This window comes from Diadema antillarum, unplaced genomic scaffold (assembly GCF_040938485.1).
Source record: "Diadema antillarum isolate AM-2024a unplaced genomic scaffold, OU_Dant_1.0 scf00000003, whole genome shotgun sequence".
Taxonomy (NCBI): Eukaryota; Metazoa; Echinodermata; class Echinoidea; order Diadematoida; family Diadematidae; genus Diadema; species Diadema antillarum.
The window spans coordinates 3139276-3161208 of NW_027270892.1; the positions used below are offsets into that span (position 1 = coordinate 3139276).

Genomic DNA, 21933 nt, shown 5'->3' on the forward strand with positions numbered 1-21933 from the left:
TCATAATTATATTCCTCTCGAGGTAAAGGGGGCTTTGTTCTGGTAACATACTTTTGGATGCAATTCTATTTACCGGCGAGTAGCGAAGCAGGCTGACCTTAGTACCACGAGGATGGATTGTTATCTAAGCCCTCTGTAAATATGCGAGTCTTGGGGCAGTCGCGCTGGTCGGTGACTGCTTCAAGGCGTGGACGCAAGGGATCGGAGTTGGTATATGTGCCCTCGTGAAGCACTTGTTAATGCGACCAGAACAGGTGTTTGGGTTTTATTTCCTGCCAATTTCGCTATCGGTGCGGCGGGGCAGATGGACTTTTACGGGTGGCTTTGCTTTCGCTTGATATACCAGTTGAGTAACATTGGTTTACTATATGAATTAAGGGCCCTTGTCACAGAGGCTATAAACCCCCTTCATCTCGGGATGCATAATGCTGTGAAGTGTATTACTATTGTACGTGTTTGGAATGGTGTAAGAAGTTATCACTATATCAAAATGTATATGCAAGATCGAACTCGTTATTATGGATAAGCACGTTGTCATTCGATTGTATGGATTATATAACTCATGGCTTCCACGATTAAACCACCATAACCGCAGATTTGGTTTTCCATGTCTTTTTATTGTGTCGTAGCAAGGAGTAATGCATATCATTGTTCACACTTTAAAACCAAAGCATGTCATTCGAATCTAAAGTATACATAACACATCCTGTATCTGCCACTTCTTTTTTTTTATTATTGTCATTATGTAGACTAAAGGGATGGTATAGTTTTGGTTGAGATGGGGCTTCAGGTTTTCAACTTTTTATCAAATTTTCATCAAATAAACTTTGAATTCCTCTTAGAATTGTATGTGTGCTCCTTAATATTTCATAGGTGATTTCTATTTTTCTCGCAAAAAAGTTAAAAGCTGAATCCCCATCTCAATTAAAATGATACCATCCCTTTAAAGGCCCTTTGAAAATCATGTATTGATGCTACAGAAATTAGACCTACTGTGTATTGCACATGCCCAAGGGAAAAAAATAGAATACACGATTGCCACTAATACACATTCATGCTGTCGAGTTAAAAGATTGATTTACATGTAGATAGTGGAAGCATTTTCTTTCTTTGCTTTTTTTCCCTGTCTACTGTTGCTGTGTCTTCTACATACGTACCTCCTGTTTATCCATTTTTCCTTTGTCCTTCAATATATCCTTCCACTTGTTCACTATTGTGACAGTCACAGTATCTCAAGTCAATTACTCATGTTTTTCCCCAAATAAATTTGTAGTTTTTGTATACATGTAGATTATGTCAAAGAATTGCCTGTGATTGTCATTCAACTGACAGATGACATAGAAGTGTGAGATATTACTTCGTCTTTTTTTTCTTTCTAGAATTCAGATGTTCAGCAAATTTGCAGTAATACAAGCAACAGTTTTTTTTTCCCCTCATACATTTGTAGTTTTGTCATGTAAACTATTTAAAGCACTAAGTATTGCATGCGATTATCAATTGAATCGCAGGTGGCATGAAAATGTGAGATATTACTTTTTTTTTAATCGCTGTATTTTGAAGATTTGCAGCGATGTAATCAAAAGTCCCCACTCTCTCACTATTCCCCCCTCCGCACAGGACACGTCCGAGTGGACACTGGATTACCCACCGTTCTTTGCTTGGTTCGAATGGCTCCTGTCCAAAGTTGCTGTGCACTTTGACCCCGAGATGTTGAAGGTCAGCAACCTGAACTACGCCTCGCCGGCCACCATCCTGTTCCAGAGGCTGTCCGTCGTCTTCACTGACCTCGTGCTGGCCTACGCAGTCAAGGAGTATGTATGACCTGCCCAAATGTGTGACAGACAGACCTGTCTATAGCAGCCACCCAGGGGAGATGAAAAGAGTGGCTGTTACAGACAGGTGGCCACTATAGTCAGGTTCTCCAACATTTTATGTGTACCGGTATTACATGCATGTATGTACTGTATTATCGTGTCCATCCATTACTTGTAGGTAGTTTGTATGCACAAATATGCTTCATGCTGTCATCGATTGTGTTATTGCACACTAGCATGCATACAGGAATCAAGCTTTTCATATTAAAGTGCATCACTATGCCTGAAAGGCAGGTGAGTGCAGGGGTGGATCGCATTAAACTGTTCAAAATATATTACTGGCATGGCTGCAAAGCAAAAGAAAACCTCCCAAAACCCAAACAAGCTCAAATTTACCAATTCGGCTGCAGTACTGCTCAGTATGGATCTGTTGCTGCTACATGTATACCGTAAAGTTCCGTGTATAGGACGCACCCGTGTATAAGACGTACCCCTAATTTCGGACCTAAAATTTAAAAAAAAACAAAAAAACACGAAAATGTCCATGCAAATATTGCGTGTGTCATACATATTATTTCAGCTCAAAATTTCCCTAGAATGCAGCATGTATTTGCTCTATTTTTCGTTTCCTTTTATATTTTCTTTTAACTGTATTCATCGGACATCAACACAATATGGAAGACGCAAAATGCGAGACTTGTCTCGGTACTCACTTGCTATTGTTTCGCCTTTCAATCGTGGTACATATGTCATGCATATCGTACTCATGAGTGTACAGTACGATCTTTGCTGTCATACATAGCAGAGGGTGTCTCGCATATTGACGCATGTCAGACTGGAAGGTTCATTTCGAAAAATAAGAAAAACATCAACAAGTGTAGCAGAGGGATCATACGGCAAGACATACGGTGCGTACGGTAATTACACTCATGCACTGTTACCAGTAACATGTGTGTCTCTTGTACCATGCTTGTATGCACAGTGCTAGCCTTTTGCAAAAGGCAGCTCGCTATAATTTCAGCACACGCACACAGAGAGCAATGGACTTGCACACACAGCGCGCAACGGGCAAGCGCGCTTCGATCCGATCACTGTGTGCACGCGAGTCCATTGCAAAAGCCTCTCTGCAGCTGCTGCCTTTGCCAAAGGCTTGCATGCTAGCTACAGTGTAGCTATGCTATCCTAGCTGGCCTTGCACTCGTGAAATGAAGAGCAAACGAACGACATGGATATGCATGCATGCTTCACACATCGTTCATATTTACGGTGACATAGTGTCGATCCTACTCCGTATTTTACAGCTTTTGTCTATGGCCATATCGATACTAGTACATTGATAAGTTTTACGGTATCGGTAATTTAGTAATGATACCTGTACATCGCGTATTCCAGCTACGTAGGTTGGCTGTTGGTAGCTTGGTAGACTGACATCGGTAGCATGTACAGCAGTGCTGTTAGTGTTACAGCTGTTGTCTATGGCCAGATTGATACATCGTTACTGCACAAGGCCGATGTAAGTTTATCTCGTATTTGCAGCTTTTGTGTGTGTCCAGATTGAAAGATCGCTCTTTTATCCGTAAGTTTTAGTGATTGCTTACCTTCCAAACGTCGATGGGCATACATGGCCCCAAGTTGGCCTTATAAAATTGGGTGTACATGACGGATTTTTTTCCGTGATTCGACTGTACCCGTGTATACGACGCACCCCCGATTTTCAACGTTTTCCGACGAAAAAATAGTGCGTCTTATACACGGAACTTTACGGTATATACAGGTGAAAATCTACTGCAGGATACAAAATTGGTGGGTCTTTCACATGGCTTTCCTCTTGGAGGAATTTTTCTGTAGCCGTTAAGGTGGGCTGCCAAGACAGATTTGACTGTACATGTACTTTATCAATATTCATGCATTTAGTCTTCATTAAATCCTTACTACACTTTTTTTTCCCTTTTTTAAAAATACTTCAACTGTATCTGCACATCTCTAGCCATGCTTCATTAGCCTGTAAGCATGGATGTGCCGAGATAAGCTGCCATTAATAGGAATTCATTTCATACTTACTTTAAACAATATTTTTATGATATTGTGATGTTACACTACTGTATCTGTACAATATGATGCATGAGCGACCAGTTGCCAATAAATAGTTTGGAAGTTGTGACTGTTGAAATGCATGGGAACAAACTACAAAAGGATATGAAAAACAACAACACACAAACAAACTCAAAGCAAAGAATGATCTGATCATAGCTGTTCATATTTATTCTTCCCACTCCTTTCAAATGAAGAAATGCATGGTTTGCTTGAGGTGAAAGGGATGAAGGGTCAAAGGTCAAGTCCAAAAGTCATCAAAATTTAGCTAAAAATGTCTTATTCTGGCCATAACTTTCACAAGATCAAGATAAGTCCAGTAAATGATGTTACTGGTATCTGGTGTCATTTTTCAAGGATAAGAGTGAATCTTCCCATGGAAGACCAGCTTGTGCACCTGAATATGGGCTATCCAGCCATCTCTTCAGATGGAAAATGAAACAAATAAAAACAGCAATAACAATGACAACAACATTGTGTAACATTTCAACAATTGCTGTTCAAGCTGCCCACCAAGCTGACCAGGATTGTGCTGTTTGATATCTGTTTAAAACTTTGCTTGTTTTATGCACCTCAGGATCACTCTCTGTAAAACTCTGATTCAGTCATTAGGTGTGGCCAGACTGGCAGAGAATCAAGAAGTTTAAGGTCACATAGTCTTTGCAATCTTTATGTCATCTGATCACACTGGCAGCCAAACTTCTCGATCTTTGGATCAAGAAGTTTGTGTCACTAATGGGTTTGCGCAAGAAAAAAAGAAAGAGTTCGCTGTCTGATGGCTAGTTATTGTGACGTAACAATGAACACCTATGCATCACAGACGTAACAATGAACACCTGTGCATCACAATTGCCTTGCACTTTGGAGACACCACCCGCAAACAGGTGGTGGAGTGGTCACACGACAAACTTCGCAAAGTTTCAGTTTCTAGCGGTCACACTGGCAAAAGATGGAGAAGCTTGGTGGGGGTGGGGGAAGTATCCCTAGCTGGAGTGGGAAGATTCGTGAGAAGTTTCGCAGGAAGTAAAACAAGTAAAACAAAGTGATATTCATAAAAGGTGGGTCCCACCTTTTATTAGGATTGCTTTGTTTTGGATAACTCAGCCATTTCAAAACCAGTTTTCATCAAATAACCTCTGATTCGTCTTAGAATTCTATGTTCTTTCATATTTCACATTGAAAGAGGTTTTCATTATGTCACAAAAAAGTGGGAAACCTGAAGCTGGCCATCTCAACCAAAACTATACCATCCCTTCAGGCAAGTTAGCTATTGATGTCAACTCCATGATGAAACTGTTGTCTATTTCAGTTCAGAATTGTGATTTGTGAGAAGGTACTCAATCATGGTATTTTTCCCCCTTATATTTGGTACAAATGGAGAAGAATCCCCAATAGGCTACCGGTAAAACTTCCTCATTTGCGACTGATGTTTACTTTTTATACGTGGATGCACACTCTATCAAACATTCTGTCGATAGAAATATGTGTGCCAGAGCTACATGAGAGTCACATCCAGTCATGTTTTAATCAGCCTTAGAGGAGTGCTTGCATTCTCATCTGGGAGCCATGAGATACCGCAGCGAGATCAGATTGTATGAACTAGAATCTGCCCCATGTCTTTTGAGACTGTCCTGGTTGGAAAAAAAAAAAAATGATGTCCCTAAAATCTAAAAAGAATGATCAGAATCAAGTGACATAGTCCAGTTTTGAATGTCCGGCTGATGTAACATAGAGATAGTCTCCAGATATCCCATTTACATTATTTTTGTGTAAGATCAACAAGATGCCCCAGAAGAGAGCACGGCAAGGGGATTTTTTTTTTAGAACGCTGTACATTCTCTGTTTCACTTAGTGAGAGTGAAATAAAGAGCAAAGCTGTCAAAATTAGATGGCGATGCTTTGAAGGCATAGGACAAGACTAAAAAAAAAAAATAATAAAAATGACAGACTTCTTGTTTGCCTGCTTGACAGTTTGTTCCGTTCGATTAAATTAAATTCAAATTCTATTTCCAGTATCGCAAATTCTTTCAAATATTACAATTACAACAATTGAAATGCAGTTTGTTCAATTCAATTCAATTCAACTCAAATTTCATTTCCAATATCACAAAATCTTTCGACTGCAGTGACTACAACAAATTAATGCAGTTTGTTCAGACCAATGCAATTCAAATCATATTCTGTTTCCAGTATCACAAATTCTTTCAACTACACAATTATAATACATTAATACAGTTTGTTCAGGTCAGTTCATTTCAAATCAAATTCTAATTTCCAATATCACAAATTCTTTCAAATGCAACTATTACAACAAATTCATGCAATACAAAATATATAAACGTAAATTTGAAAGTGGAAGATTTAATGAGCAAGTGTGTAATCTATAGGAAACTATTTGCTCAAAATAAATTGCTTTATTGGAAAAGAGAGGCCCATGTAAAAGACAAGCTTGTAGAGATGTGGTACAATGTACATGCAGTAAGATGGGACTTACAAAAGAAAAAAGACAAAATAATGGAAGCGCACAGATGCACACACATGCACACAGGTATACAAACGATCGGGAAACAAAAATGTAGACGGTACAGTATTGGGAAGGGGCAGTCGGGGAAAGAAGGAAGGACTATTGGAGAGAAAGTTGCATTTTGGAGTTGTCAAAGTTTGCCCGAATTCATCCATTACCCAAGCAACAAGTTACGGGTATTCCCAGATCTTGAGAGTTTTATTTGTCCCTGAGAGAAATGCTATGCATACATGATAAAAGAAACTATGCATAATATGAGTTCTTTGACAGTAACAGTTAGATTAGTTCTTAGTCTTTGAGACCCAATCCCGAACAAAAATGAGTCCAATGTTGTCAGTATGATGATAAAGCTACATGTGACTGTAATTCAGCAGGTTCAATCATATAACAATACAAAGGGTCTGAGGAGAATAGTATGTATATGTTAGAAGTGATGGAATATCTCTCTTATCAAAGTTGAATATAAGTTGTGTAATTTGGAAAAAGAAAAGAAAAAGAAGATATTCTGTGGTTTTACAATCACCTTCTTTGCCACTTTGGAGACTTAAGAGGGATTAAGAAAAGGTTTTTGCAAACTGAAGCCGAATGTTTTTCAAAGAGCTCTTACATCAACTGGTTCCACATTTGCAAACATTGCTTGCGTATTGTTTGCTCTTTTTTCGCTGTTTTTCAGTAAGCCCGACTGCCGCCCTGGGCTACATTTAGTGAGTGTGTAAGGGATTTAAGTTAATTCATGTGAGCCATTCGGCATCATAGCAGAAACTGATCCATAATGGATGCGCTTCGGCGGCGGTGGGGCAGGAACAGAACGCGCCGTCTTTCAGAGCAGATCATTTGCCGAAGCGTGGGTGTGAGTGTCGTCGCACTGTCGCTCTGATTACGTGTCATGTTCAACATGAAAAACAATCTTGTCCTGTCGTCGTGCTGCCCAGCTGCCATTGCTTTCTTCAATCGTCCAGAAGTCGGCCCACATGGTTTAGTGACAGTTTATGACATAACTGTCTGATTGGTGAACACATATATATTTTTGTTTATTCTTTTCATATCTTTTTAATTGAAATCTACCATTTTTGTATTTCAAAAATGTACATTGATTAAATGTCTAATATGCTGTTTCATGACAGTTACATTTTCATCTCCTATATTTCATTGTCCCCGCCGAACGAGTTCGAGCAGGGGACTATGAAACGGGCTCGGTACGTGTGTGTGTCCGTGTGTGCGTCCGTGTGTGATCAAAACTTTCAATTTGCTACTTCTCTGTCATTTATGAGCCAATTTCGATTCTGTTTGCTTTATATGATAGCACTACATTTGAGCTTTGAAACTTCTACACAGAATTTCAGTTGTGACCTTTGACTTTGACCTTTGACCTATATTGTACATTTTGCTACAAAATGCTACTCCTTCGCCATTTCTAACCCGATCTCGATTCTGTTTGCTTTATGTGATGCCACTAGGTGAGGGCTTCAAAACTTCTACACAGAATTTTGACCTTTAACTTCTTTGACCTTTGACCTTGATTTTTGACCTATATTGTACATTTTGCTACAAAATGCTACATCCTTCGCCATTTCTAACCCGATTTTGATTCCGTTTGCTTTATGTGATGGCACTAGGTGAGGGCTTCAAAACTTCTACACGGAATTTTGACCTTTGACTTCTTTGACCTTTGACCTTGATTTTTGACCTATATTGTACATTTTGCTACAAAATGCTACTTTCGGCAGGGACATATATTACGCACCGCGTAATTTCTACTTTTCCTTGTTTCTTTTGAAAGCCTAAACAGTTTCTGCTTTGATTTTGCCAATGTACTTTTTCCTGGTGGTGAAGTTTTATGTTACTTGGGATTAGAGTATTAATTGCCTATCACTCACAGGAAACAAAAAATCTAGCATGTGTTCATGCAATCATTTTTGGAAAGAAATATATACCAGATCTCCCCGTTTCAATGAATATTACTATCACCTCTGCTCTCTCTGGCTTCTGGCTTCACAACAATTGCTTGTTTGAGATGTGATACATAATGTTATTGTTAAAAAAATGTAATGAATTCACCTCTCGATTCCTTTTTGCCTTATTTGAATGAGCAGATGCTCATGGCAGATATTCATCATTAATATTTCAAACATAGCAATCCATGAAACTCACATTTGCAGTTCCAGTCTGAATCTGTAGACAAACTGCTGCAATTTGATGCAAAGTTATGGGGGAGTCTGGCATGTTCATTTCTACTGAATGGAATTTCCTCATTTTGATTGCTTTTTTTATAAAAAAGGGCTTTTCTTTTAGGGCATGCCAGAAAGCAATTCCACTCTAAGAGTCTGAAACTCAATCACATTGATATGCTTTTTTGTCTGCTGTAGAACGTACATACACTTGTATGACTGCTGTACCTTAGTCATTGCCATACTCCAAAGTAAACTTAACGATGAAAATGGGTACAAACAAGAGACAGAGATGTAATTAGAGAAGATGAAGGAAAGAATTGAAGCTTCTGTAATGGCAGTGTAAGAAGTGACTACTTAGAAATGTATGTGTTCAATTATAGCTACTACTACTCTTACTATTGTTTGATTTGATTAATATTACATCATATTATGAAAATCATTGTTGTTGTTATTATCATTATTATTATTATTATCATTATTATTGATAATATTAATAAATTATCATTATTACTATTTTTATCAACTTTATTATCATCATCATCATCAACAAAGTAGTAGACATCTCCCTGTAACAGTCATAGTAGGCATATATCTGTCATGTCATTGAGATAAGTTTGGATCACCGCAGAGTGTTGCTTGCCTGATCATAAAGTTCAGGATAATCCAGCACACGTAAAGTGCAAGTTGTATTTGACATTTGTGGCACTGAGTAGAATTCATACTCAGATTGATTCATACTCAGATTGCAAACTTGTTTTCAAACTCCCAAGATTGAAGGAAATATTCCTTTAACTTCCCAAAGAGGTAGAAAGGTTTGCACTGATATCTAAGAGCATAAAGTGTGGGAAGATTATAGGATAAAGATGATATGAAATTATGCTAAAGGATTTATATTTGCAAGTTGCAACTGAGCCAAGATATGTACATGTATATATGAGAGCAGGATGGATTTCAGCATTATGAATTACAAATAAGCACGATATGATTACAGATTTACAGTATGATCAACATTCCATATACAGTTTAAGCAGCATAAGTGTAGTAAAAGGTCACTTACGGAGGTTCTTCTTCTTCTCGTATGGCACGGCGTGCCTGGTTGATACCGTTTGCTGACTACTGCTAGTCACCTGGGGCAAACCACGAGGGGTTGGCATCATTTGCCCGTTTTCTGTGTGTTTAGCTAGGTTGGCCACTTCACCAGGTTAGCCCCCTGCTCTTTGCAATGAATGAATGAAGTGGAATCTTTTACATGTGTGAGTCATGGCCAGCTCTCGCACTGGGACCTTCTTTTATCTCTTTGTGTGCCATGTTCGCATGCCTGACTCAGTCGACGGCGTGCCAAGTTCACAGATTTTACTCAAATGCACAAATCTGCCCAAACCGATCGATAAATCGCCAAATGCCACATTACAATGAAAGCGTCACTCGCAATTCTGATCCACTCACTTGTAGCTTTCATTATGTGGTGATTGAATATTGAGCGATGTTCCCTGTTGGAATTTTGGGAATCTTGGGATTTTCTCCACAACTTTGCTCATTACTCATGTCAAGCATAGCAACAATTTATAAGAAGTTGCATGGATTTGAAACACAGAATTTTTTCCCCAAAGCATGCCTGCATTGCACCCTCAGGATAATGTGGCACACAGGGATTTTACACTGTGGCACATGAAGAGTTAATGTCCAATCCAAGGAACACAGTGTTTTATGCCTTGTATTATTAAAGAGAAAGGTGCAAACGGTGCACATTGCTTTCTAGACAGTGAATTGCTCTTTGTAGGTTGTGCTACTTCATGAAGAGAAAATTTACAGATCTTTCAAACAAGATTAATAGAGGTGAAACGTTGAATGAAATTTAACTTTTGTGTCGTGAGTATTCTTATTCATGTATGGTACCCCCTCAAAAAAAAATTCTGTTCTCAGAATAGTATGCTATTGCACTTCTGACAAAAATGATTTGTGGTATGCATGAATGTTTCGTCGTAATGTCCTGCACTGTGCATCACTTCTTATCAGATAATAATGATGATAATGATGATGATAATGATAAATATAACATTAATCAAACATGGAGAACTTGTATGTGTACATGCATGCATTGATGTGGTGTATGATATGCGTGATTTCTCAGAAAAAAATGAAGAATTCATTACTGCCAGTCATGTGATGGTATTAACCCGTCTCTGGCATCTGTCTGAAAATTTTGCATTCCGCCACTTCCTGCAGCGTGCGTGACTGCTCCCGCTGTGTAGGTAGTGATATCAGTTCATGTGCATTAATGATTCATGCTCAGTCGCGATGATTACCGAATCGCAAAAAGGGAAAACCCAGCGATTCTAATTCCATATGTGATTTACGAACAAAAATATGGATGGACATGTTGTAAAGGACAAGTGCCGTGTAAAAAAAACCCAAAGCAGCAACACATAAACTAAAGAAAAATAAAAACATTCCCTTCATGGTTTGCTTCATGAATGGAAGATTCTGAATCAGTTATCTCCCACGATGCACTTGGGGTACTCATCATGCCGTCGAGATGTTCTTTCCGAGTTGCTGCTCTTTCAGCTTGTATGGACGGATTGGAGGGGGGGGGGGGGTGGGGGCAGGGGGATCTTGTGGAGCGATGAAATTTCACCAGAGGCTTAATGGGTGTCGTGGAATCTCACTTTTCAGGTGTAATGAACCGGAATGCATGTAATATCTTGTTGATCTGCTGAAGGTGTTTGTAATTGGATACCTTAGGAAAAGACCCATTTGCCTTTACATGTCATGAAATGGGGGTAGGGGAGGATAGGGAAAGGATGGGAATTGGATGAGCATATTCCATATGTGATGAGTAGGACCCTGAGCAGGGATTTTTGTTTTTAGGATGGCTGCTGTTGTTGTTGTTATGGGGTTTTTTTTAGATTAAAGGACAAGTTCACCTTCATAAACATAAGGATTGAGAGAATGTAGCAATATTAGTAGAACACATCACTGAAAGTTTGAGGAAAATCGGACAATCCGTTTAAAAGTTATGCATTTTTGAAGTTTTTGTGCAGTAACCGCTGAATGAGAAGACTACTGCAATGTGTGAATAACTTAGATGTCACATGTGTACAACAATATAAGGAAAATATAAAGAGAATTTCACAAAATTTCGTCTTTTGAAAAAAGTACACATTCCCACGACTCGTTATCGACAAATGTTATGGGTGATATTATTCCCCCTGCCTTTAGAAAGAGGCAAGTCAAGTGCTCTTTTATTATGCAAAAAAAGTGAAAATATGTTGAATTTTCTTTACATTTTCTTTATACTGTTGTACGCATATGACTCACAAGCTGTAGTAGTCTCCTCATCCAGCGGTTCCAACACAAAAATTTTAAAAATTCATAACTTTTGCATCGATTGTCCAATTTTCCTCAAACTTTCACTGATGTGTTCTACTAATATTGTTGCATTCTCTCAATCCTTATGTTTATGAAGGTGAACTTGTCCTTTAAGGAACATAGCTTACAAAGAATACTCATAAATATTCAATATGAAGTGTCACATGTTGTATATTCTCAGGGGAATGTCTGTAATGATTGCATTAGAGCTGTTAGGCTCTAGTCAAATTTCTCACATTTAGGTAGTGGCATTATTCTTTGTTACCTTTTTGCTCTATTTTTTTTTGGGGGGGGGGTGATTGGAGAGGGTATTCTGTTATATATTGCAGCACAAGTTGAGTGAATTTCTCCATAAAGCCATATAAGACTTGAAACTTGCAATCCAAGCAATGTATTAGAATATCGAATGACTTGCCAATATGAGGTTGATGTTACATAGGAGTAAAATCACAGTAAAGAATAGTAGGCCATCTAAGTTCATATGAGATGGTGCCAGTACATGTACAATGGCTTCACGACTGCTTCAAATAAAAATCAGGGACAAATCACTTTGCAGAAGAAATGGGCCACACTATATGTACCTTTATGACTTTCCAGAGTTTACCATTCCATTATAAGTACAGAAAGCAGTTATTAATATTGGTCCTATTTTGCTTTGTTGCTTTTTTTATGTTTTAAATGAAAAAAAAGAGCTATGATAAACTTCACTAAATCTCAATCTGTTGCTACTGCCTTCAACAATGAAAGATTCCTTCAAAGTTCTTTGCCCTCCTGATTGGTTGGATGATATATTCTCTGATCTTTGTTAGATGTGAAAGAAGTGTACAGAGAAGTTTTTGATTATATACCTCCACCCATGGGGCATTTCGGGTGAGGCACTTAAATGTTCCATTTCCAGATTTAGAGCAGATGGTAGAACAAGTTCTGTGTCATTCTTTCACTGCCCTTTTTCCATTTTTTTTTCTTTCTTTTTTTTTGTCTTGAGGAAGTATCTTATATCAGGCACACAAATATGGGAAAGGTACTCTATGCTCCTTCATTTGTGTGACATAATAGAAGATGTTGTTTTTGTGTTCTTTTACAGATTGATGCAAAAGTCAGATCTGAAAGCTTATGCCAATTTCTTCTCCACATAAGCATAAAAGTTTTCGGAATAAGGAACCTTTGGATTAACAAACTTTGGAATAAAATTAACAAACTGTGACCAGCATTATGGTTGAAAGGATGACCACTTGCTGAACCCAACAAGTCCCATAAGCTGCATTTCTATGGTGTGATACTGTGTCTCCTTGTTCAAAACTGCCCTTTTTATAGATAGTGTTTTATTATGAAAAGTAAAAATATCATCTTTAAAGTGAGTTCTGTGTATTTTACACACCAAACTTCTTGTATATTTTCATTGAAACATTTTCAAAATCATCTTGATTTCTAAAATCTATGAATGAATTACAAACTGCAAAAAGTTGCATGATCTGATTTTAGATCAGATCTCAAAATAGGTAAAATGGGTCAACCCAGCCAATTTTTTGTTTCTTATATTTTCTTACTGAGCAATTTTTTTCTCTGTGATTCTAAAGTTTTGGATCATAAAACAAATGGGATATTGTCGCTTTTGCTGGGTTTTTTTCTTTGGTCTGTGTGATAAGGTAGAATGTAAATGTGCCTTTTCATTCCTTTATAGCCCTTCACTCTTCACTTTCAACTCTAATAACCTTTGATAGGATGATGCTGTTGCATTTAAGTTAGTCTTAGGCCTGAATAGAATTTACTCAAAAAGTGTTTAAATTTTCAGTTTAATCTGATAATCCCTTCACAGTGCATTGCTACGGAGTTTTACGTCCTGTGCTTTGCCCCATTCGTTGTACAGAGAGCACCACTGGGCAGATCGAGTACTCGAATAGACCCTAAACTTCAAGCCTCTCTTCTCAGTAAACACTTTTCCAGAGGGTGTACTTTCTTTCCATTATTTAGCTGGGCTAGGAAAGCCAGGTTGTTTTGAGTTGTTTATTATTCTAAAGCTCATACAAGAGAGCCTGCTCTTTCAGAATCTGCCCTTAGCTAGAAATCCTTGTCTGCTGATTTTCTGGTGGTTTTGTGATGCAGGGTCACATTAAAAAAAAAAGTAAGGGAGATGGGAGTGAACTACTGGTAATTGTTTCCGTGACCACTACTGTGAAACCAAGAGGAGATGTTATATGGCCTTCTCTCCCCGGAGCGGTGTCACTGTCCTTTCGGGCACACAACTTGAAGCATTTAGTTGTCGCCCTGGGAATTCAAAGAGCAGATAGAGAGAGAGAATATTTGTAGCCCCAGTTTGTTGTTATTCAAGCAGGAATGGAGAGAGTAAAATGGCACTCCGTGGCGGGGGACAAAACTTCAGCTGCTGTTCAGAGCGTGCGAGGAGGGAGCTATTCCCAGGGGCTGCCGTGACGGCGGGGGCTCGGAAAATTTGCCAGAGGAAAATATATTTGGTCGACTTGTGGAACATGTACAGCTCTATTCAGCATGCCCAACTGCCACAAAAATAAGACTCTGTTTCATTCACGGGAGGATCTGAGGAGAGATGCGAGTTTCCGGAGGCTGTTTCGGAGCGTGATAGCTTCTTGACATTTTAGGGGATTGTCTCAAGCACTAGCTGGAGTGGGACTTATATCTTGCTGGGTACCCCTGAGGGGCGGGGGGGATTGAGCATCACAAAGTTTGTAGTCATAGATAGATTGTCACGGCTCGGCTACCTGTAAAATTTCAACATATTCTGTTTTTTTTTTTACTCCTTCTGATGACCTTTTTATCCATGAAAATGCTTCCCATTTTCTCACTTTAATACATTCTGTTCTCAAGCCAAGGAGGTTTTTAAGCATGGCTCACTTGGGTATGAATAACATGTGTTTCCTTAATGCCATGTTGTGTCAGTGGTCGGTGAAGCACTTTTAGTATAAGCCTGACATTCCTTCAAAGGCTATTAGTCCATTTTCCACCCACACACCCATAACTCAGAAGTATGAAGGTTGATTCTAAAAGAGCTCAATGCTCTTCTAACCCATTGTGTACTACATTGATCAGAGAATATTGCATACCTGAAATGGGGTAATCATGAATAGCTTAAAGATACAGCCAAGTCACATTCTCTCTTACATAAATTATCCCATACTTTGAAAGCTCTGTGCTGTACTCAAACACTAGCCTGGTACTATCTTCATGCATTATAACCATTTTCCATGTACAAACACCTGGCACTCCTGTAAAGGACGTCAATTTCTGCCCACGTGCCCATAAAGCAGGTCTAAAGTAGATTCTAAAGAACTAGATACTTTTTTTTAACCATACATTAATATGAGGACCATGCAAAGTGTAATTGGCTCTCATTGAATACTAAAGATATTGCCATGTTTCACACATTTTCTTCTTTAGTTCTATGTATGCACACACAAACCCAGTGATGTTTACTGTAAAACCAGAAATGTTTGCATGCATTTTAGTTTTGCGAATTTTGTGAGAGCCAAGATTCATGAAATTAAAATGGATCTTGTGTCTTTCAGTATAGATTGAATTTTAATGCACTATGCATCATTGCTCCACAGTCAAGAATAAGTAATCAAGGACTTAGTTTATGAGTTAACATGATCTCTTTCTAAATCACTGTCCCAAAATATAATAACATATTTTGAAAAAGTTATTACAAAGTTATCATTATGACTGTGATTTTTACATGAAACATGTTGTAACAGGGATGAGGATAGCATTGGGATCACTTTACCTTTTAAAACACTTCTGATTGCTAAAACTTGGCTGTCATGACTGAAGCATGTAACTGTATGTGTGACCCTGCATCATAAAAACCACCAGAAAAATTGCCATAAGATGATTTTAGTTAAGGGCAGATTCTGAAAGAGCAGACATTAAGCTTTAAAATGATGTAAAATGCAATACTAATGGATTTTCCTAACCTATCTATTAAAAAAAAGTCGGTATTCTTTGAAATTATCAAGGTATACATATTGTGGATTACCATGATGGGGTGGTTTCCTCACATGGACAAAACTTTGAACTAGTTTGTTTATATGAGTATATGAAGATAATCATAGTAGCCTACTTGATAGCCAAAGAAGAATTAGAAGTATTATTCATTAGAGAGTATATTACCTCAATAAGCAATTGCTTCATAGTTTCTGTTGAGAGATAGTGAAAGAACAGATTACTGTCATAGTGCACTGAAAAGAAAGAAAGAAAAAAATCCTTAATGCAGGCACTATAAAATTTGAAAATTGAATGAATTTGGTGGGTTTAATGCAGGTCTGTGTTTCTCACTGTCTGATTTATCTGTCTACTGAATGGTCACTTGTCTCTATCTTCTTGCACTGCGTCTCAATTTCTTTGCGGCGTAGAGCATCGATAACTTGATCTGCGGGCTCGTACATATCAGATGGTCATAATGAGGTCATGACAATGGGCTTCACTTGTTGACCCAAGCACTTATCCCCGACTCGAGTGGCATCGGGCTTTCTTCCGCCGTGTTTACGAGAGCGCGGTCAATTCCGTTTGCCGAGCGCTGGAGTGGAGGAGGGTAAACACACGCTCCATCTCCTCGGTCAGATCCAGGCCTCTGTTCGCTCGCTTGGCGAGCGGCCGGCGCTCACGCACGGGGTCTGTCGAGATGGCTGCGAGTGATGACGGAAGAGGTCCTGATGGCCGAATATTATGGATGAAGAGATCCATTTCTAGGTCATCGATGGGGAGGGCATCTCATTTATATCTGCTAATTTCTGGACAAACCCTTAACATCTTACAATCATGTGGACGTTGACCCCCTACCTCTACTGAACCATTGTGGACTTTCATCCTTATTGGTATTCTGCCCGCAACAGCCCGTCGGACTTGAAACTTCATCTCTTGACCGGGAGAGGATTGCTATTTAAATCATTCTCATTCAGAATGGCCACTCAAGGGTACTCTGGGACCAGTTAATCTCTTTGCCATTGCCCTTATGTCATATCTCAAGTATTATCGAAAAAATGGCCAGTGGTGGGGATGGTTTTGGAGTGACATGGGGGAGCAGATAGGAAAAAGGAAGTGGATGATGTTCTTACGTGAGGAGAAGGATAATATGAATGTGTTCCATGCCCAGTAAAGATATCTGCAGACTAGAAATTGAGTTTCTTAATTTTGGCATGGTATCTTTTCTAGACAGATTTTGTGTCTTACAACAGCTACATTATGAATGTAATGACTCGTGTGTGATGTGATGTGGTATGGCTTTCTAGAAGGGAAATAAAGCAAATTGAAATTGGTAGAATCATTAATTGCTGCATTCAGGTATTGATACAAGTAAGGTTCACATGACATTTCTAGTCTCAAAGAGTAACTCATAGTTTTGAATTTCATTAATTAGCTTGCTTGTAGATTAGCACCAAGTAGATGTACTTGCAGGTTAGCAATCTTAAAGATTAGTCGATGAATAGAACCACAATACATCTTAGGGTTTATGCTCTATCCATGAGCAGCCGGGGGTCCTCATTCATAGCTTATGTGTTGTGGACACAATATCGATGAAACCAAAAGTTAGTGTGTCCTTGTGAACCCTATCTTGATCTTGATCTGTAAATTAGTAGAAGCTGACAAGGGGATCAGAGTTCCCTTCAAAAAAGCACACAAAAAAAAAAACCACAAATGAACAAACAAATGCACAAAAAAATAAAGCAAAACAAAAACAAGAAACCCATAAAAATTTCTGGAAAGAAATTGCAGGTATACTTTTGAGAGAAGCACCATAAAATCAGACAGTATGCTTTTGAAGAGACTTATATTAATTGATAATCATGTTCACTAAAAATGAATGAAGTAAATGCCCATGAAAGTAGGAAAATGATAAGTAAATACACTGTACATGTAAATATGCTCTCACCAGCAAAGCTCATCAAGTTTTTTTTTTTTTCAGTGGAATTTGAGGTAATATGAAGAATGAACTCCTACATGTCTGTTCTTTAATTCTTGTAGTATACAAACGTGGTCTTCATCATCACTTTGTTTGTGATTTACTCGCCCTTTTCATCCAGCTTTAATATGGAATAGAAATTCACCACAAACAGACTGTTTTACCTTTCATCCAGTGTAGTCCCATTTGAAATATCTGCGGCTGCAATGTCTTGGAGATTCATTATGTCAGGATTAGAATGTTAAATGTGCCGATGACAATGTCATTTTTTGTGATACTACCAATGTGAAGACATTTCCTATCTCAGCACACTGACTTTCTAGGGGAAAACAAGAGATAAGGGAATTATTAACCCGTTTAGGACGAGTCCCGAGTATGCTCGGGCAGGTGTCTATGGGAAATGCGTATTGTAGCAAAATCAGTCTGTACTCAATGTGTTAAGAGACAGAGCTTCCAAAGAAAGTCTTGTTTCTTGTTCTGAAAAAAAAAGAGGAAAAGATTGTATAAATGAAGAGGAACTCAGACCAGAAAAAGTCTGGAACATGTGTCGTCAATCTAGAGCCAGAATGGTATTGAAGGTACACCAATTCTCAGGGGTTAACCCGCCTATTTCTACCAAGATTGCTTTTGGATTCAGGCGGTATTATGGGATTAGGTGGGATACTAATTTGTTTATGAATCTAGGACAGCCGGGAGACAAGTTGTAGTGAATTCATTAATCAGACAAGATTTTTATGACAAGAATTTTTTTTTTTTTAAAATCCTTCGCACAAATTTACAGAGCAGGCCATCTGAGGGGACACTTCTCTGGCGCTCTCGTTCTCCTAATGGAGCACACTGCCTCTAAGAGTGGTACCCCATCATGTATAAAGAGTGAACTGCTCTTGTGTGACCAGAATGAGTCTCAAAGATAGAAAGCGTCTGGCACCATTTCGCAGAAAGCTCCCTCATCTTCAGAATAGGTCCCCTTATTCTTAGATTAGCCAAATTGATCCAATTTTGTGAAAACAGAAATTGCGGCACATCGAAGGCGTCACCCTCCTCTCAGCTGCAAACTGCTATTACAATTAAGGGGCTACGAATCAGTCAAGCCCAGCTGTAGCCACAATGGTGCTATAGATAGGCGTACATATTTTGCAGCCTGAATTTTCAATTTTAAGCGTGATAGCGCCCAATTTGGCAGCCGTAATATATAAAGTGTGAATGATGATACAATCAATTACAAATCACAAAAAATAATTAGTTTGCTCCGAAATATTTCACATTATACACATTTTGTTTCATTTCATGCTTGTCTGTGTGTGTGTGCATGTGTGTGGGAAGGGAAAAAATCTTTGTTTTGTTTTTGTTTTTGTTTTTGGTCCTCCCGACTTGTCTCTGTAGGAGCCTACACTTTTTTGCTAGTCATGACGATCAGTTTATCATACGATCTGCTGGAAGACATCATGGCAGTAATTCATTTTTTTTGCCATGTTTCATTCCGCGGGCGGAGCAGAGCAAAGTTTTGCGTGTGATTATCAGATTTGATCATCTGCTCCGTCAGCGCTGGCGAGAGCAATTAATCACGTTTTCCCCCAGCTCTGATGGCGGTCCAGTATTCGTTGGGGGATGGAGCGTGGGAAAGAAAGCACACATCCATACTGGCCATGTCCAAGGTTTGGTAATGAGTTTTTAAGGAGTTGGGAGTATTTGGCTGCTCTGGAAGTACAGTGGTCCTCACCTTTGTAACATTTTTCTCTGTGCTTTCACTCGATCTCCCCGATCTCTGTGTTTGAGCAACAGATTCTTTTTAAAGAAATTTCCTCCAGTGATTTTTGTCTGTAATTCACCATTAGCTGCGTGAAAGACATCATTGATAACTCACAACTCTACTATTCAAACACAAAAAGTTGATGCTAAGGAAATGACTTATTCTTCTTGAATTCATTTCAAGCCAGACCTTCTTATAGAAGGATGTGGTTAAATGGGAAACTTGGGAAATGCGGGCACCATCTCTTTGTGTTATTGCCATGCATGCCACTGATACCACTATGGCTATGTCTTGAAAGCCTGCGACATTCTCAAATCCCTTCACTTTCCTATTTCATTCTTGATTTTGCTGCAACCTCCACCATACTGTCAGATAAATTCCTCTCCAGTCATTCAACTCACTTGAATGAGGATTGGCATTCACAGTTACAGGATGATTCTTGACCAGAAATTACATTATTTTTGGGGAAAAAAGATGAACAATTCACAAGCACAGCAATAAATATTCTATTAGTGTAGTATAAAAAAAAAAGAAGTTATGAAATTTCGAAGTTTGCAAACTAAGTTTGCTAACTTTGCGAAACAGATCTCATTCAGTTGATATGAATGTACAAATGAGTGAACTGATGATATCCTCACCTCATAATTCTGATTTCTTATTAATTGTTCCCAACATCCTCACAAAAATTCAATTGATCTGCTGTGAAATGTCAAACATAATGTTATTCATAGCTGAATAGCTTCAAAATAATGATCAGTCATATCTATTAGGATTTGAGACTGGGGCATAGTAATTACATTTGAACAACAACAAAAAAACTTTGATATTTTGAGATTTTGTGGACAAACTATGTGGCAAGTTGCAGTTATGAAAACATCATTAACTCACTCATTTGCCTATTCAGATTGACTGTTCCCAAACTGTTTTGTGAAGAATAACAAAACTTCACAATTTCATGACTGCCCAAAAGTCTACCTGATCTTGGTCAAATTTGCACTGTTAGTGTTGTGCTTGTACAACTGTACTTGTCTCTTTTTTATTTGAAGACAGTAATTTTTTCACTGGTGCTGAATTTTCCTTTAATTAACATCATGCAAACATGCAACTGTGCACTACCCATTCATTGGATTCATGATCACGCATGTAGGGGCCTACATGTACATACAAATTTTATGTGGTCCCAAATCATTTCAGATTCCCCATTTCTCATTTCCATGCACAAATGATTGAGAAGTCATTTTTTTTTTCCCCAGAGAATACTGCATCATCAAAATCCAAGCCACCTCGATGCTCATACCATTTTAGGCTGGAGTTGGCGTCGTCACGGCAGTCAGCAATCTCCGCATTTTTTTGTTAGCGCCTCCGGTTACTGTAACCATTCCCATTAGGGACGCGGGGTAATGAAGGGATGCGATGACACCGCCGGGGGATAACAAACATTAATGCAGCCCGTTCTGTGATGATGGTCCCTCCTTTCAGTGTTTCGTTTCATACCATAGCTCGTCAGATTTGGCAAGCAATATATATATCGGGGGAAAATGAGCGGTGACATTTTCGTGAGAGACAACCGAGATGTGAAGACAAAAAAAAGAAAAAAAGAAGGGATTAAGAGCTTTCAGCAAGGCAATTGATGACACTGTGTCGGGTGACTCTTCCTTTTTAACAACAACAACAACAACAACAACAAGATCCATTCAGTCATTTTTTTTTAAATCTTCTGAATGGGGAGTCGACGTGTTTTGAAAGTGATGTATTGAAGCTGACAGGAATGCAGAAATCAGCTGGCCGATTCGACAAACGGCAGTAAAAAATGAGACTTCGATTCCAGATGGGCTCTTGCACTATGGAGTCATCGTATTCCCATGTAGAGATGCTATCTATCCTTGATAGCCATCACTAGTTTCATTCAGAGATTATTTTGAGAATTGTCCAATTTGCACAGTCATACTTCTAATGCAATAATTTCTCTTTTTTTTTTTGTCCAGACATGTAGCATTTATGTTGAATGTCTTGGAAAAAAACAGAAAAACAGACGTCGAATCTGCTTATGTCATTTTTCTTGTCGCTGCTTTTCACTGCTGACATTAAAGATACATTACAATGTCCAGGAAACATATGGAGCTTCTGAGCCTTTGTAATTCAATTTGAAAGTATCAATCATGAAATGGAAAAAAGTTGATGGTGACAATAATTTGTAAGATGCATCTATTAGATAGGTACATGAGCAGAAATGTGCAGAGAAGATTAACATTTGCAAGAGGAGTGACATATAAAGAACCACA

General features: G+C 38.5%; 1 protein-coding gene across 1 annotated transcript in view; it reads left to right on the plus strand.

The window, feature by feature from the left end:
• Positions 1–21933, plus strand: part of LOC139735611 (dolichyl pyrophosphate Glc1Man9GlcNAc2 alpha-1,3-glucosyltransferase-like) — a 73179-nt gene that overhangs the window by 27592 nt on the left and 23654 nt on the right. The window contains exon 3 of the mRNA XM_071646398.1: positions 1618–1811. Coding sequence (XP_071502499.1) covers positions 1618–1811 — 194 coding nt within the window. The remainder of the gene's footprint in view (positions 1–1617; positions 1812–21933) is intronic.